This window comes from Monomorium pharaonis, chromosome 2 (genome assembly GCF_013373865.1).
Source record: "Monomorium pharaonis isolate MP-MQ-018 chromosome 2, ASM1337386v2, whole genome shotgun sequence".
Classification (NCBI taxonomy): Eukaryota; Metazoa; Arthropoda; class Insecta; order Hymenoptera; family Formicidae; genus Monomorium; species Monomorium pharaonis.
This window is the reverse complement of record NC_050468.1, coordinates 28,658,975-28,675,916: the sequence shown is the minus strand read 5'-3', so window position 1 is coordinate 28,675,916 and position 16,942 is coordinate 28,658,975. Positions and strand designations below refer to the sequence as shown.

Here is a 16,942-nt window from a genome sequence, read left to right as displayed (position 1 = left end):
CTTACGTTCCTAATGGCCGGTGTTGAGTTTGATTTTAACAATAGAGCGAGTCGCAATTTCGTGACCGCGCGGAAGGTACGTCGAGGAGTGGAAACGAAAGCGCAATTAGCGTGATATCGTTATGACGCCGGCGAAATGGCGGTTTTGTAAGTACGTACTATCAGAAGGCGATTGGCAAATTATCATGAACGGAATGAGATAAGCGAAAAGGGTAGCAGAAAAGGGAGTTAAAACGTCGCCGCGATCTCGTGACCGCGAAAGCACATTCGACGTCCATACCATACGATTAGCGCGATATCATTACAGTTAATTTCCTTAAACTCGGCATTTTCCGTACTGCATTTTGCCGCAGCGTATTTGCCACTAATTAGTGACCATCGTAGAAAAAACTAGCGAACGTTATAGAAACAATGTTAAATCAGAAACGTATATTAAAAAATAGAAACTGTTAACATAAAATAAAGATTCAACTATGTATCTATAATATATATAAGTTCGGTTATCTGTATGTCCGCGATTATTTTCGTCATTTGATGTCCGATCTTCATGCAACTGGTCTCATTTTGTTTCAAATTTCTTCCGGATTGAAATTAGCGGTTTGTTTTTCTTATATACAGGGTTTTTTTTATTTTCTTTATATTGATTAGTAACGGTTTGTCTGACCGCAAACATTGTCATTTGTGGCTCGATCCTCTTACAAATGATCTCATTTTATTCCAAATTTTACGAGGATGCCATGGGTTTGGATTTTCTATATACAGGATGTTTCATAAATGATTGGCGTAACTTTTAGAAATGTAGGTCCTTAAATGAAACAACAACTTGTATATTGATTCAAATATATTGATTCGGATTTTCATTATAGAGGAGGTTTCATAACATGATCTTCATTATAAATAGTTTTGTAAAAACTTACAGATTGTTTCAAAAAAGGATTTTTTATCCAAAAGTTACCATCATTTCGGAAACACTCTGTAATTTTGGCCCACGGACATACAGACCCGATACTTTTGTGTGTGTGTGTGTGTGTGTGTGTGTATGTGTGTGTGTGTGTGTAAAAGCAAGAGCTTTTAAGCCCGCACCAAACGCAAACAAAAAAGCTATTTATTATATGATTATAAACTTTGTAATAAATATATTATAAAATTATATCTTGCTTATCATGTTGCTTGTATCATGAAAATTTCTGCCACATAACAGAAGAAATCTCATCAAAATAAAACGGCATCAAAACATTATAAATCAATACTATATTCAATCAACATAATCGGCACAAAAAATTGTGAAGAAAAGTATATTTCTCCATTTAAAATACTAAAAAGATGCCTATCGGAAAGGGGAAGGGATATTTAAAAAGATAAAATTTTTGATAAATAATTAATCATTAAAATGAGGTTAAAACATTTGACTAAAATGTATTACAAAATGTATAAACAAAACGTTAATACATATCAAGGCTAAAAACAGACGCATGTTCACAAGGAGCGAATCATAGACGTGAAATCACTGTTTCTATTTACAACCTGTACAATCGCGATGAAGCACGGAGATTACTTCTTTGGCTTCTTCGGGGGTTCGAGGCCGCTATCGTATTCGGAGGTGTTGAGCATTCTGACCCTCTTCAACAACCCCGTTCTTTGCCCGCCGCCGTCGTTTCGGGTCCTCTGCTTCTTTTGCGGCACCCCGTCAGATCTGGAAGCGAAAGCAGCCGGCGTGGACTTTAATTCTCGCATTAGGACTAACCCGCAATTTTCGATAATTCGACGTAAACGACATGTGGTGAGGACAGAGCGCGGTAATCGGAAATTGAGGCAAAAAAAAGGTAAAAGAAAAAGGAAAACAGGACGCGCGCGCGCATCAAAAACGCGACGATACACTTCGCGGACGAACGGAGGTGGGCTTCTACCAACTGCCGTACCAAATTTCGTGTTCGCCACTATGTTTTTATCCACCGCTGCGCGTCACGCACGAAATACGCGTTATCATGCTTTACGATCTACAGTGGCAGTTCTCGATTAAGCGATAATTCATATATAAGTTTCGTTATTAACTTCGTAATAATGTGCACTGTAGGAAGAGTTTGGTAATAGCTACCAAATACTGAGTAAAATAATATCAATTTTAATATTTGCTCAATATAATCAAAAAAATTTTTACTTTTCTAAGTATTTAATCAATATTACTAAATTTGGTTATGTACTAAAAATAATTTTACTTTCTAAATATTTAATAAATACAACCAAATTTAATATTTACAAAATATTTATAAAAATAAAATTATGTTTGATATTAAGTAAATATTTAATTGGCACGATTTCACACAGCATTTGATAGTTATTAACTTTTTTTTCAGTATACAAGAAGGACGACGTGAAATCGCTTCAGGTACACGCATGCATACATTCACAAGCGCACTTGGGCTAAGATACGCACACAAACATATAGGTAATCGCACCCACAGAGGCGTACACCGTGGTCGTCTCTCGATCCATTGGACCGTCAGCTCAGTGCCCGCCTTTCACCCATTAAAACTGACTCGTTCTCTCCCCGTGCGGAGGGCACCAGTCGGTTGCCCGTTGTGCTCACCCAAAGCACGCCCATTCAAATCGCATTAAACACGTTAATGCGTAATGCCGGTCTCGGGGAAAAAGATTCGCCGCGCGTAACGCGAAAAAAAGGGCAGATAGAAGAGACGATGTGGTCGTACGTAGAAGGAAAGAGAGAGGAGACAAGAGAGAGAGAGAGAGAGAGAATGTGAATATGGCAGTGCAGGCAAATGATCGCCGGAGAACACAGGAATTATAAAGCTCGGTAAAAACGCGGGAGGTACTCGCGTGATGTGGACGACGTGATACATGAAGCAGAAGGGACGTTGGCGTAGAAATTACGAAGTACAGCGCCCGTGGTTAGACTTGGCTCGTTTGCAACCGTGAAAAGAAAGAGCAACTAAACGTGTGTGTGTGTGTGTGTGTGTGTGTGTGTTCTCGCGCGCGCGCGCGCATATAAACCGGAAACATGGCAAGCAACAGATGTAAAATACTTTAACTACAATAAGATTATTCATGTCCGTAATTCTGACAAATTTGTATTTAAAATATATAAAAAAAAAAAGTAAAGTTGAAATATATCTTTCCACGTTTGTACGGCACAGTTAAAAATTATGTACATTACAATTAAAGGCAAAATAATGCGTGAATGGAGGGCGGTAAGCGTGCGTGTCAAAAAATCGGAGCACGCAAGAGGGCACACGTAAGCGGGGAAGAAGTACACAAGCGGGTAGGTAGGTGACAGTTTCAGGATTTCGAGAACGCGAGCGAGACGGAACGAAGGGGGCAAAGAGAGAAGGGAGGCTCGTGCTCGTCCCGTGGTTTCCGTAAATGGCGCAGCTACGACCGGAAGTGGCGGTCGCATCAGTCTGTTTAATAGCCGTATTGTATAATTATGAACAATGGAGAGATAGAGAGAGAGGAGAGACGGAGAGAAGCCTGGAGAAGGGCAGAAGCCAGCAGAGTGCCATGTGAAATGCACACCGCATGAAGGTAGAATGTATGCGTTTGTGTGTGTGAAAGAGAGAGAGAGAGAGAGAGACGAGAGAAGGAATGAGACACATTTGTCGCGAGCGAGCGAGACGACGGGAGTTAGATGGAGTGAAATGGATGGAGGGAATGCGGGAGGGGGAGAGGAGAATGGGGACCACAACGAGGACGAGCACGATGAGAGCCGTATGGCTTATGGCTGCCAGCCACCGTAGAACACGTCCGCCCGTTCGTCGTACATGACGGATGACACAGAGCGACAGTTTTGATGCGCCCAACCTCTCCAGGAGCCGCTCGCTCTAGCCCGCACACAGTGCGTGTGCGTACCCTACGCCTGTATACGTGCGCGATCGTGCGCGGGGGTTGGCTATGAAGAGAAGGAGGAGGAGGGCCGGGGATGTGCGTCGCGGTTAACACGCCAAGCCACGCGTGAATCCGTCATTAATACCGTCACTCTGGAGACGATGGACTCTGCGATCGCGCACGGCTGAAACGTCAGCTGAGCGGGTCAACAGCAGGACCATTCGCGATGTCCTGTCCCAAAATAGGAGCATATTGTCTACCGCAGGTATGCGTGACCCGAAATGTGTGCGTTTCCCGAAGTTAAACCCATATGTGACGTCTCGATACGGACAAAACGGGACACCAAGAATGATCGTGATTTTCGTACATGCATGTCAATGTAAGATTAATTCAGATGATACACGGAGGGAATTTTCTCTTAAAAATTACCTTTAAAATCGTGGTAATCGTGAGACAATGTAAACTTTGAAGAATTTTACTATACTTTTAACAAAATTTACTAAAACTTTAATAAAATTTGACAAAGTTTTAGTAAATTTTGTTAGAAGTATAGTAAAATTCTTCAAGGTTCACGTTGTCCCACAATTACCACGATTTTCAGGTTAATTTTTAAGTGAAAATTGTAGCTCCGCGAAAAATGTATTCGCGCATCGCAAATTAGGAAAGGAAATCCTAATGGATACTTACGACTTGTTGTTCGACAGACGATTGTTGTGTCTAGGTTGTGTCGAGATGTCTTTCTCGCGGAGCTTCCTGACGATTCCGCCGACTTGGTGCGGCGGAAATCTCAATGCGAAACTCTTGGCATAGTGACCTAAATGAAGCTCCTTCCGATTGAATATCTCGCGCATGTCGCGCGGATAACTCGTGTAGAAACGCATCCATGAGACGTAGGCTATGGAGGAAGATTCTTATGTAAAATAAAACAATTATCTCTACGCCCACTCGGCGTTTCCCATTGCAGATATGCGCATTAGATTACTTAGACGTGTTAAGTACGATAAAAAATGTACCAGCGTAATTACCCTCGTGCGTTAATTAGGTATGCTTGAAGGAATAAATATGTATCTGATCAATCGCTAACTTTTAATACTGTCATAATGAACCGGTTGCACAAGTGTGCGTTGCAATTAATAAGGAAATAATTCACGCATAGAGGTAGGAAATAATTCTCCCATAGAAGACGAAGTGCTTGTCTAAAATGCGGACGAAATCAAGAGGTGCCGCGTCAAGTACACTTATCTCGTCTACGTTTAAGAGGTCACGTGCAACTCTCGAATGTAATGATCAGTTACATGTAGTGCGCCCTTATTAATCGCAGTTCCATTAGGTGGTTCTACGGGGGTTGGCCCGTGCGATTCCGTGGGGTGTGTGCGCGACCCGTGGCGGGCTATTAAGGGGCATTAACGGTGAGGAGGGGGATAGTCGAGTCAAGTGCTGCAGCTAATAGTCACCCTCGCGTCCCTTCTTAACGTTGCTCTTGCTTGTGCGCACGGGTGAGAAACCCGGGGGATCTCTGGTCGTAAGAGAACTCGACATGTGCACACCGTCGGCGTTTTTCGTGTGAAAAATCTCTCGGACCTTAGATAGAGCAGATGAATTTGGCCCCCGGCTAGTTCATGCTAAGTGTCATAGGTTTAAATTCACGTAAAGCTTCCAGCAACAAGGACATTTCGCGCGTGATAGTCATAATAGTGGAACGAAATAACGAGATGCAAAACAAGAAAAAATATCGCGATAAAATTTCTAATTGTCGATTTCTCAAGTATATAAATTAAAATGCAGTTCTTTTAACACTATTCTTGAGTGCGGTATTCATTTCTTTTTAAATAACATAATCAATGCAATTTATATATGGCTGAACAGATTTAGTTATAACGTTTCGCTTCAACACTCTGGAAGTATCTCCCATTTTCATAATTCTCTCGCGTTTGCGCGGACTTATGTCTCAACGTTTTCCGTCCTGATTTCCGTCTGCTTCCAATCTTGGCTCCTTCCTTCCGCGCATAAGAAACACTACTGGAGTCTTTCTTACGGCTTGGTGTCAGCGTTGAAAAGGGAGAAATGTTTTTCTCCATTTAGCACATAAATCACACGTGGGGGCGGTGTCTGACTGAGAAGCCGTAGCGGCGGGAAGAACGGGGGGGGGGTGTAAGAGTGGGGTAGCATTGTTCCTAAGTGATGTAACTGCGTCTTATTGTATTTGTATCCTGTATCGCATTGTTAAGAGTCTCTCGCCACAAAGCGTAAGTGGTTTTGGCGGAAGTCACATTCAGTGGTTGGATTGTGTCGGCCACCCTCTGTGAAAGGCGCGCGAACGATATACACCGAATTCGATCTAACTCATGACGAGTGCGTGAGATTAGTTCAACGGTATCATCACCGTCACGACAATAATTAGTGAGACCGCCTTTCTTTGGACAAATATTATCTTGAAAGCTTGACTACACAAACTAATAAAAAAAAAATATCGAGTGCAGGTAAATTCTTTCAGCCATTAATCTTAAATCTGTACTGAATGTAATTCGTTATATCGAATATTTCAGTTTACATATCATTATCCCGACAAATCTACATGAAATAAGTTATTTGTTCGAACAGAATAAATTGCATAAAATCGAACGGTCTGATTATTATCTACTGTATTAAGCTGTAATGTCAAAAAATATTTACACAGACTTATGACGAATGGAATATAGTTGAGCGACCGACACGAGGCTCAAATCGTATATATGGGATAGAAGTGAGGGATGAATCCCTCAGGTTAGCGGCGAGGGTCGCAGCTCGGGGGTCGTTCTATAGAGCCATACTTGCTATTGAAGGCTGTTCAGCTCTATTGGGGTGATAATGTTACGAATTAGCGAGATTTCCACTTCCCCGTCGACCGGTCTCCGCATCAGTGGCGAATTAAATAAATTTCGGAATTGTCATGAAGAACGTGTCCACGTGCAGCGCTATTTTCCATTGTTGCTTTTGTTGAATGAACATTTTTACGATCTTAATTCCAACACTATGCTTTGTATTATATCCGATATACGGCGTTATCGCTGATTTAAGTAGGGTTGATTTTTTCAGCTTAAATGTACAAAAAGTAAAAAGGTTCATATCAAATGTACAAGTATATAAAATTATTTGAAAATATAAATAAAAGAGAATATTGAAAAATATCAAAAATAATTTTTACTTATGTTAAAAAATTATTCTTAATTTTTAAACAATTATATAATTTAAAAAAACGCGTAACTTATATGTTATTATCCTTGAAATAAATGAAAATATTTCGCAGTAAAAATATTATTTTACTCTTTCACTTCTCTCTGTTTTCTCTCACGAGAAAATTTTCCAAACATTTTAAATTATTTTTGTCAACATAGAGACACAGATTAGAATGACAGACATTAAATGCAAATGCCCCCCAGTAGATATATCGAGAGATGTTAACTAATTTGTTATCCACTTCCTGCTTTCCTCTCATTCGCTCCCTCGGTTTCCATGCGAAAAGTGCAATGCTGGGGTCACGAACGGCGGCAGCAATTAATCTATCAATCACTCGGTACGTGCGGAGGAACGGTCAAGTGGTTAGCTGTGTAACGTCACTCAAATCTGGGGCGGCTAAGCGCTCAAAAACCGTGGCTAACCTTCGTGTAAAGCCTCGGCTGATGCGGGACAATTTCGAAGCTCGAAAACCTCTTAGAAAGATTAATGATCCCGAATTTCCTTTTTGGAAATGCTAGTCTTTCGCGGTTATGCCAATCGACGCAACACCGGTTGTTAATGCACTTTCGCAAAAGTATAATTCTCGTAAGATAAGCAGGATTCGTTTATGCTGTTGTTACTACGTCTCAGCGAAGCACAAATTTCTCTAAATTCTCTAAAGCATTTCAGATTTGATAAGAAAAAAATTAGAACCCGCGTTCATAAGAGTGACAAACCGGCCTTTAGCCTTGTATGAAGTAATCGAGAAGTAGTTTAAGAAAGCAACAAGTTAACTGATGATATTTATATGGAAAAGCAAATAGATTTGCGGGGAAAAAAGTCATCGTGAATGTGAAGAGGGTCTAATGTCTTCACTTCACGAGTATTAGACCGGATATAATGGATTTATTATTGCAGCAAATAAATTCTTCTCCGTAACAACCCTAATAGAGTAACCGTGGCATAGCAAACAGAATCATCCCTCCTCGTCCGTAGACTATGTAAATATCCAAGTGGCGAACGAGGCAAATGTGAAGGGAGACGGAATAAGAGCCCCATAACGTGTACGCGTAGGGGTTGCTTTATATGCGAGTGGGGTGCTCGCTGGAATTGGCTTAGTCTACCCTGAAAGTCAGCTCGCTTTCGTTACAATCCAACTGCGTCAAAGTAGATGTTCGCTCATCCTTCCCAGCTCCTCATCAACACTTTGCCTCTCACGAAAGCAAAGATTTAAGCTTTTATTGCACGCGCGCACCTCTTAAAATATACATACAAATATACGTGCTAATAAAAACGTGGGAAAGAATTACGTAATTATTTATGCAGCATAGCAGTTTGCTATGATTATCTAGTTGCCAGTTTATCTCATCATCGTATCAATAAACTTCAATCGATATCACAGTGTTATGTTCATAAATATCATATCCGGTTTCTATAAGTCTTGATAATGATTATGAAATTAAAAGAAGAATATATACGTTGCACAAACTACAAAGTACTTACCTTTACACGCTTTCGCGCGAAGTTGCTTGTTCTCCAACACTAAATCTTCGAAATCGTTTTGGAGGGCAATAGCCGCTGCCTGGACGGAGTTGTGCTTGGAAAGAGGTCCCAGTAGCTTGTCCAGAACATCATTCATGTCCTGCTGCTTGATTCTGATGCGTCTCGACTCGAGCATTCGCACGAACTCGATTTCCGAGGGCGTTAGGAAGATCGTCGCCGTGCCGGAACAACCTGCGCGCGCAGTTCTACCGATTCGATGAACGTAATCTCTAGTCGAAATTGGACCCGTATACTGTACAACGCAGTCCACCTTCGGCATGTCTAATCCTCGTGCTGCAACATCCTAAATAAGTAAAAAGAAGAAATATACTATATATATATATATATCTTGAATTTAATCGGCGATTTGCACATTGAACGTCTTTCAGAGAGAAGTTCCTGCTGAATAAAAGAACAAGACAAGTATTATTAATCAATAATACATTGCAACCATTCACAAGTTACAAATAAAAAGGCTTTAAATCCTTTGAAGTAGGATGCATTTGATATTAAACGAGGATGAGAACCAGAACCTCGTGATTCCGCCCGCAATTTGTCTGGAACAATGTTCTAGGTAGTTATCGCGTTCCAGCTCCCCCTGAGAAGTAAGAGCTCGTTCCACGAACAAGAGAACGCGGGGCAACGGCGAGTCTGCGACCTGCTGGTACAAATGTCTTACAAACCGCGGCGATTTCTCGTTTTGTGGCGACGTGAATGCGCGCGGCTGGCAGCGGGCGCCCGCTGCGGGACCCCAACGGCGAACGTTTGAGCACGGCCCTGATTTCCTACGTTCGGCTAGTCGATGATTTACCGCGGCGAGTGCCCCACCGGGTCTGTCCGCCGCTTGACGGGCCCCGGGGACTAATCCCAGACCACCAGTGGGGGGCGTCGCGGGCACCCCGGAATTCTTTCGCGGCACGATACGGACGTGTATCATCCGTGTATTCTTATTACATCTTTTCCCGCTATTAATTCAACATACGTCGACGACGGCGCGATCCGGGCGCCAGTGTGAAGGAATACGAGTAAGGAGGAACCCTCCTCCCCCTCTCCCAGATCAATCGAAATAAATGTCGATCGGATCGAATCTCCCCGTGGTTCCATTACAGCTTATCGTTTGATGAATATTGATAGAGCAATTTCTAGCTAACTATTCGATCCGTGCGATTAAGAATATATTAATGAGAACAAAACGATGGAACAAAAGGAGAAGTCGATGTCTCTCACGTGGCATTTTATACAACGTAACGTTTACAAAACTTAAAAAGCGTTCTAGAAGTGCATCAAGTGACTCGTATAACTTTCGCGAATGGTCTCAAAATGTCCATTGTGTAGGATAAAAAATAAAAATAAACGAAGCGATTTTTTAACGTTTAACATTAACCAACTAGCATGTGATATTATCACGGTGTAAACTGCTCAGCGTTGGCTTCGCCAAAGAATAATTCTCCAAAGCTTAACGCAAGTCCATAGTGACTTGCACGCGGCGCTCGTAATCAGAGCAAGTGCACTTGGCACATTAAAACGATACGAGCCACGATACCTGCCACCGGTTTCAACACGCACACGCACACGCACACACGTAAAAAGAGCGGCACGCTGAGGAGCAATCGATGGCGGCGATTAAGACAAACGATCGTTTAAGAGAGGGACCGGGGGGATCGCGGCCCGCGGGATCGAGAACGGATCGCCCGCTCAAAACATCTCACTCGGGCCATAGATCACATCGTGGATCCGGATCCACCACCGCTGAGAGAGCCGCGGAGCATTCTGAGGCCCGCGGGTGCCCTCGTGGCTTTTCAACGTGGAAATTAATAACGCGGCCGTAAAACCTACGTGGTAGCAACGCCGTAAAACGTGGGCGGTTGCCATCGCACATTCCGCGGATCAACATTAAGGAATTAAATATGCCCGACGTTTCTCTAAGTACACAGTAAATTACTCCGCTTTCTTTCTTCAACCTATTGTATGCAACTCTTTATCAACATTGGCAACATGACGTTAATACATTCGCGTAAGCGCGCGAGATTGGTTTAACAACGAACAAGCGGATAACATATTTCTATCAGCATAATTATGTTTCTTAACAAAAAAACAAACAAATATAAAGAACTCGTTAATGCTAAGCAAAAATAATACAATAATAACGGGTCAATATATTGAGCCAAGACAAATTATCCTAATAAGACGATATGCGTTGTTTTATAGTTGTTCAATGGTCATTATTTTTTAACTGTTTAATTATAATTTCGTTTGCGTTATTTCACTCATGTTTAAGTTCATAAATATTTTGTTATGACTGAAGAGGACTATGTATAGTCGAAACGTTTCGAAATTTGTTTAACATTTTTAACACAGTTGTTTTTTAGTCGCATTTATAATTATATATTTTTTATTTAATAAATTATATTGTATTAGGATAATTTGTCTTGGCTCGATATATTGACCCGTTTATCGTATTATTTTTGCTTATGTTTCTTAAATTTTTGATTTTTGATGATCTTATGTCTACTTGCTTTCAGGCAATTATACTTCAAACCATACTTAACAAAATTAAAAAATGATTTTTATTAACAATTATTATTAAAAATGATACCGTAAGATTTTAATAAGTAAATAACGAAATATAAAAGTAAAACATATAACCATTTCTTATTTCTTAATTTAAATTAGCATAACGTAACTAGAAAGAAACCATGTAAAAAGTGTAAAAGAATAGATAACATTATATTTCAATTCAAGAAAATTCGTCTCTTATTAAAATTATATATATATATATATATATATATATATATATATATATGTATATAAAAGTATCAGAATTATATACATATTTGTTATATGTTTACATATTAATCAATTTACATCACCATAAAATATTACAAAGTTTTAAGCATTCGCTTTTAAAGGAGTACAAAATATATCCAATCGTAATTTTAATCTTTTTATATGTTAATTGCCTCGCGCTTCATCGCAGCAAGTTATTATTATTATATTCACGCTGCGAGTAGTTTCTTCATTCAAAGTTTGTTTTGCCGGAGAAATTATGGCGTATGCGAAATCCCAGAGAATGAATAAAACTGTGAGAAAAGAAAGCTATAAAGACGGACGAATGTTCGTTATATTCAGAATCAATTTTGTAGATTCTGATCTTGTTGTTCTTCTTTGCAGGGCGACTCGTGACACGGGTTTGAGGCGCAACTCGGGAGAACGGACCGTCAATTAATCGCAATGTATAGGGCTTAACGAAGGTAGCAGAAAGGATAACGAGAACCCGCGGCGCGAGGACCTCGGAATTTTCGAATCGAACGTCGATTCTATACCAAAGATCGCCTGATGGCAAAAAATTAATTCTCAGCTATGTAAGTTGTCACTTGCTTGCGTGACGTCGTTCGACGAAGTTCACAATTCGCAAATCCTGCCGCGATTTAATATTTTCTTTCTTAATTTTTTTTTTCCTTTTGCGTTTCTCCCGCGATACCCGTGATACTTTCAAACACGTGAAAGCGCTATAACAGTATTTCACGCTAAAATCTAAATTGGTCGATGAAGAAATGGGACCCGCTGCCTGTCGTTTTATTTTCGACAGTTTATCCCCGTGTCTAATGACGAAATCGATCGCTTTCACCGGTAATTACGGCAGTTAAAACAGTCGCCAAGAGTTCAATGCAAATCAGAAAGTTGTTCTGTTATTCGACGTCAGATTAATTCGGTCGGTGTAACACGAATGTAATTAGCGGCGGGGAGAGAAAGAAAGTTATCCGTTACTTCGCAAACATTATCGCGTCATGATTAATTATGCCGCTCGCGGAATGCAATTAACGAAACAGACACTTCTGTGGGTATATCGCAAATAGGTAAATATTTTGCGTTTATAGTGATTCAAATATCTTTCCACAGTTCAAGAATTTTATTGAAATTGGTAAGCGCAATTTGTTTCATAAACGATTAGTAATTATTAATAGAGAAGGACTGCAAAGTTCGGACTCTCAGATCGCTTCGCGAAGTAAAGGAAGCACGGATGCACAGGGAACAGACAAATGATCGTAATTACACTCATTACGAAGGCTTCATGCGCCCGTATAATTTTTAACCTCCGAACACAGCGTGGGTCCAGAGGTATTAAATTCCCTCTCGAAAGAATAAGCCACGAAGTAATTTACAGCTCAGGGAGTGCCGACAGATATCCCTGGCTTTTCTTTCTTTGTTATTCTTTCGTCGCTATTCTCCCTTAATTCTTCAACGCTTTCGTTTTACGCGCTCTCTCTCTCGTATTTTTTATTTATATTAATATTTAATTTTTCAAAGTAAATCAGCTTTCAAGTAAAACATCTAATGTTAAACGTATATTTAAGAGTAAAAGTTTAAATATTAATATACGGAAAGGAAGGTTTTGTTAAAGCATCTAAAAAGTTAATTTAATAGAAATCTAAAAATAATCTCGTCGGACCATCAAAATAATTGTGTAGAAAAGTATTATAGTTTATTAGAATGGTTAAATTGCTAAAATATCAAAATTTGCAGATTTATTTATAGCGAAATTCTTAAATATTTCAGCAAAGCTGTTCTTTCCGTGTAATGTGTACAAAGGAATAAAGAGAATTTAATCACGTGCAGAATGTATTCGCGGATATTTGAAGAAAGACGCTATTTTCGATAAAATGTATGGCTTACCGTGCACAGTAGTACTCCACTTTTCGCTTGACTGAAAGTTTTGAAGACCTCCGTCCTTTCTTTCTGTATCATGTTACCATGCAGTTTAAAGAATTCTACATCAACCAGCGGATCGGAGTCTTCGTCATCATCGTCTACTGGTTTCGTAAGAACGGCTGACAAAATTTCGGTATGATAATCTACCATGTCTTGCGTAGCCATAAAAATCAATATTTTATGTTCCCCAGGAGTCTAAAGGGAGACAAGAAAAGAAAACTCTGTTACTTAGGCGCACAAGTGAATTGTAAGTCAACACAACAATTACTAGTGTTGCTAAAATGAAGATTTTCCTACCTGACATCTCCCGGCGATGTAAGCGCTTAGAGTAACCATTCTTAATTTAGGCGGGGTTATCAAGTAAATCTGATTTACGCTTTGCGGAACTACGAGATCCTCGTTAATCTCGCTAGCATCTCCCCCGCTCGCTTCTAGAGTCTCTTTAGCCGCATCAACGAAGATCGGATCGTGCATCGTGAGACCCGCCAATTTTTCAACGGCTTGTGTTAAAGTCGCGGACAACAAAATTGTCTGCCTTCTCGACTGATTTTCGTAATCTCGCTCGACGTTTGGAACATTTTCCGTTTTCAAGTCAGATTCTTGATTCATATCGGAATGCTTTGTATCTTTTTTTCTTTTTTTCGAAGGAAAAGAACTAATGCCATCCGCGGCTTGACCCGCGTCGTTTTCGTCACTTGAATGATATATTTGTTTCTTTTTACTCCTACTATTATTATTTTCTATTTTGGATTTTATATCTTCCTTTGAAATTTCTTCAATTACTTTATCTGTAAATATCTTTTTACTATTTTGTTTAAATATTTTCATAGCGTCGTATCCTGATTCTTCATTATTAGATGACACTTTCAAAGCACTTACTATCCTAAATTACACAATATCAAGAATTAATTTTTTTAATGATCATTATAATTAAGTTTATACTATTATAATTTCTTATTGTTAACATTTTAAACAATAATTGGATTAACCTGTATACAAAAATTTACTATCCTTTTATAAAATAAGAGCTAAAACAAAATAAAAATTAAAAAATAAAATAAAACAAAAACCTACCCAGAAATATCCATTTCATAACCCATATCAAGCATTCTATCAGCTTCATCTAATACGAAATATTTAACGTCATTTAATCTCAACGCTTTTGTGTGTTTTATGTGATCTAATAATCTACCAGGAGTGGATATTAAGATATTACATCCTTTTCGTAATCGAGCTTTTTCCGCTTTCCTCTTCTCTCCGCCAAATATGTAGCCTGGCACGATCCAAGTAAAAGGCTAAAATTAAAACGTAATTTTGGTGCATCTAATAAATGCTAACATATTCAAAATATATTCGTCTTACTTCGTCTAACTTACTTTAACCAGTTTTATAAAACATTCGTACGTCTGCAAGGCCAATTCCCTTGTTGGAACAATTATGAGGGCCAACAAACCGCTATTTCTACTTAATTGTGGTCTAATTTTATGTAACAATTCAACAATGGGTAACGCATACGCTAACGTTTTTCCAGATCCAGTCTGAGATCTTATTAGAACATCTTTAGCTGAGAATATTTGAGGGATCGCTTTTTGTTGAACTGTTGTCATTTTAGTTATACCCATACTTTGCTCTAAATTTGAGATCTGTGAGAAAAGGTAACAAACTGTTACTTTGCTGCAACCACATTTTCATTAAAAATGTCAACTACACATGGATACTAACTGTAAACGGATGAATATTGAGATCTGCAAAAGTAATCTCTGTAAAAACTGGTTCATGTACAGGTTTTACAAGTCGCTGGCCTATGGTCGGTACCTCGGGATTATTGCCAAATAAAGAGGAAAATTTTCCACCAGTTCTGTGCGTTAATTGTGGAGTTTTGTCTAATTCCCTGTCGTTATTTATAATTTGCTTTTTATTTTTTCTTTCTTTTCTTTTATTCAAAATATCTGTTTTCTTTGTGTTTTTTAAAGCAGGTTCCTTACCTATTACTTTATTTTTTTTGTCTGATTTAAAATTATCTGTAGAAATATCATGTTTCTGAATTAAATTTAAAGTGTCTGACTCATTCTGATTTTTTAATTGACTTGAAAATATATCAGAAAGTGATCTTTTTGGTTCGGCCTTCAAATCTTTCTTTTTCGCCAGCTGTATTTTATTAGTATATTCATTTGTTATTTTTGAAAAGGCTACAGCTGATTCATTTTTGGAACCAAAATTTGTGCTAGAAGGTATCTTATCAGATTTTGAAATTGGTTTTTCCTTTGTTACTACTTTGGATTTTTTGTCAGATTTGAAATTATCTTTATGAACATCATATTTGTGACATAAATTTATAGTACCTGACTCATTTTTACTCTTTAATTGGGTCGAAAATATAACAGGCAATCTCTTTGTTTTAGCTTTCAATTTATCTTTCTTTTTCGATAACAGTGCTCTATTAACATGTTCCTTTGTTAAAGCCCTAGCTAATTTATTTGTAGAATCGGAGTTTGTAATAAAAGGTATCGTACTAGATTTTAAAACTTGTTTTTCTTTAGTTACTACTTTGGATTTTTTGTCTAATTTAAATTTATTTTTATGGATATCATGTTTCTGACTTAAATTTATAGCACCTGACTCATTTGGACTTTTTAATTGACTCGAAAATATATCAGAAAGTGATCTCTTTGATTCGTTCTTTGAATCTCTCATTTTTGCCAATAGTGTTTTACCATTATGCTTTGTTGCCTTTGTAAAAGACACAATTGATTCATTTGTAAAATCAAAATTTGCAGCAGAGAGAATCCTGTCAGATTTCACATTCTTCTTGTTTGTGGCATTAGACTGTTTAATATTTTTTGGCTTTGCTACTTTCGCTGTTACGTCTTTACCGTGAGATGGAACCTGAAAGTGCTGTGCGTTTTGGATGACATTTGTTTCGCTCAACTTGTTAGCGAAGATAGCTGCCAATGATTTCTGCTTAATTCTCTTTTTAGACCCCGTCACTTGCGTATTCGCGTTTCTCTTTAAGTCCTTGCTATCTGGTACAGCATCTTTATGAAATGATTGTTTCTTTAACCTTTTAATTGATGTTGTGGAATATTCACTTCTTCTTAATGTATTCTGTACACAAATATTTATCTTACGTTATTCATTAATACGTTTCTTATGCTTCTGTTAAGATATTTTATACGCAACTGCATAAAATTTGCGCAAATGCAGCATGTTTACGTGTTTTCTAACCTAATCAAACCACTTACCTTTTTCTTTGTAACAGCTGGATCCGCCGTTACATTTAAACAGATATCCATGTCTTGAATTGTCATCGGTAAGTTTATGACAAATCACTTTTTTCTTACGTATATTACATAATGCACAGAAAAATACAATATAAAACCGTAAGATAATAAACGCACACTTATCACGCTGTGGACCATGTGGTGAACTGCGCTGCGCGAGTGCCGGCGCATGCGCGTACTTCGGAGCAGATCCATTTCCAAGATTAGGAGCAGATTGTTCAAACTTCTTGGTAAAATTACTTTTTTTTCTGAATAAATAAAGGCAGGCACATTTATCTGACAAATAAGTTTATCAAGAAGTTCGAAAATAACCAGCCCTATCTATTATTTGTACTAGAATATAAATTTTATAATTTTATTGTAGTTATATGTATA

The 16,942-nt window shown here is 38.6% G+C and overlaps 1 protein-coding gene across 1 annotated transcript; it reads right to left on the bottom strand.

Moving 5' to 3' along the window:
- Positions 1–1,363: 1,363 nt before the first annotated feature.
- On the bottom strand, positions 1,364–16,937 carry LOC105834102 (probable ATP-dependent RNA helicase DDX31). The gene is made up of 9 exons (XM_012676335.3): positions 16,529–16,937; positions 15,009–16,391; positions 14,663–14,929; positions 14,361–14,581; positions 13,584–14,169; positions 13,251–13,481; positions 8,538–8,880; positions 4,527–4,734; positions 1,364–1,692 (listed from the first exon to the last, which is right to left on the bottom strand). The coding sequence occupies exons 1-9, from the start codon at positions 16,592–16,594 to the stop codon at positions 1,551–1,553; spliced, it is 3,447 nt and encodes a 1,148-aa protein (XP_012531789.1). The 5' UTR covers positions 16,595–16,937; the 3' UTR covers positions 1,364–1,550.
- Positions 16,938–16,942: the final 5 nt, after the last annotated feature.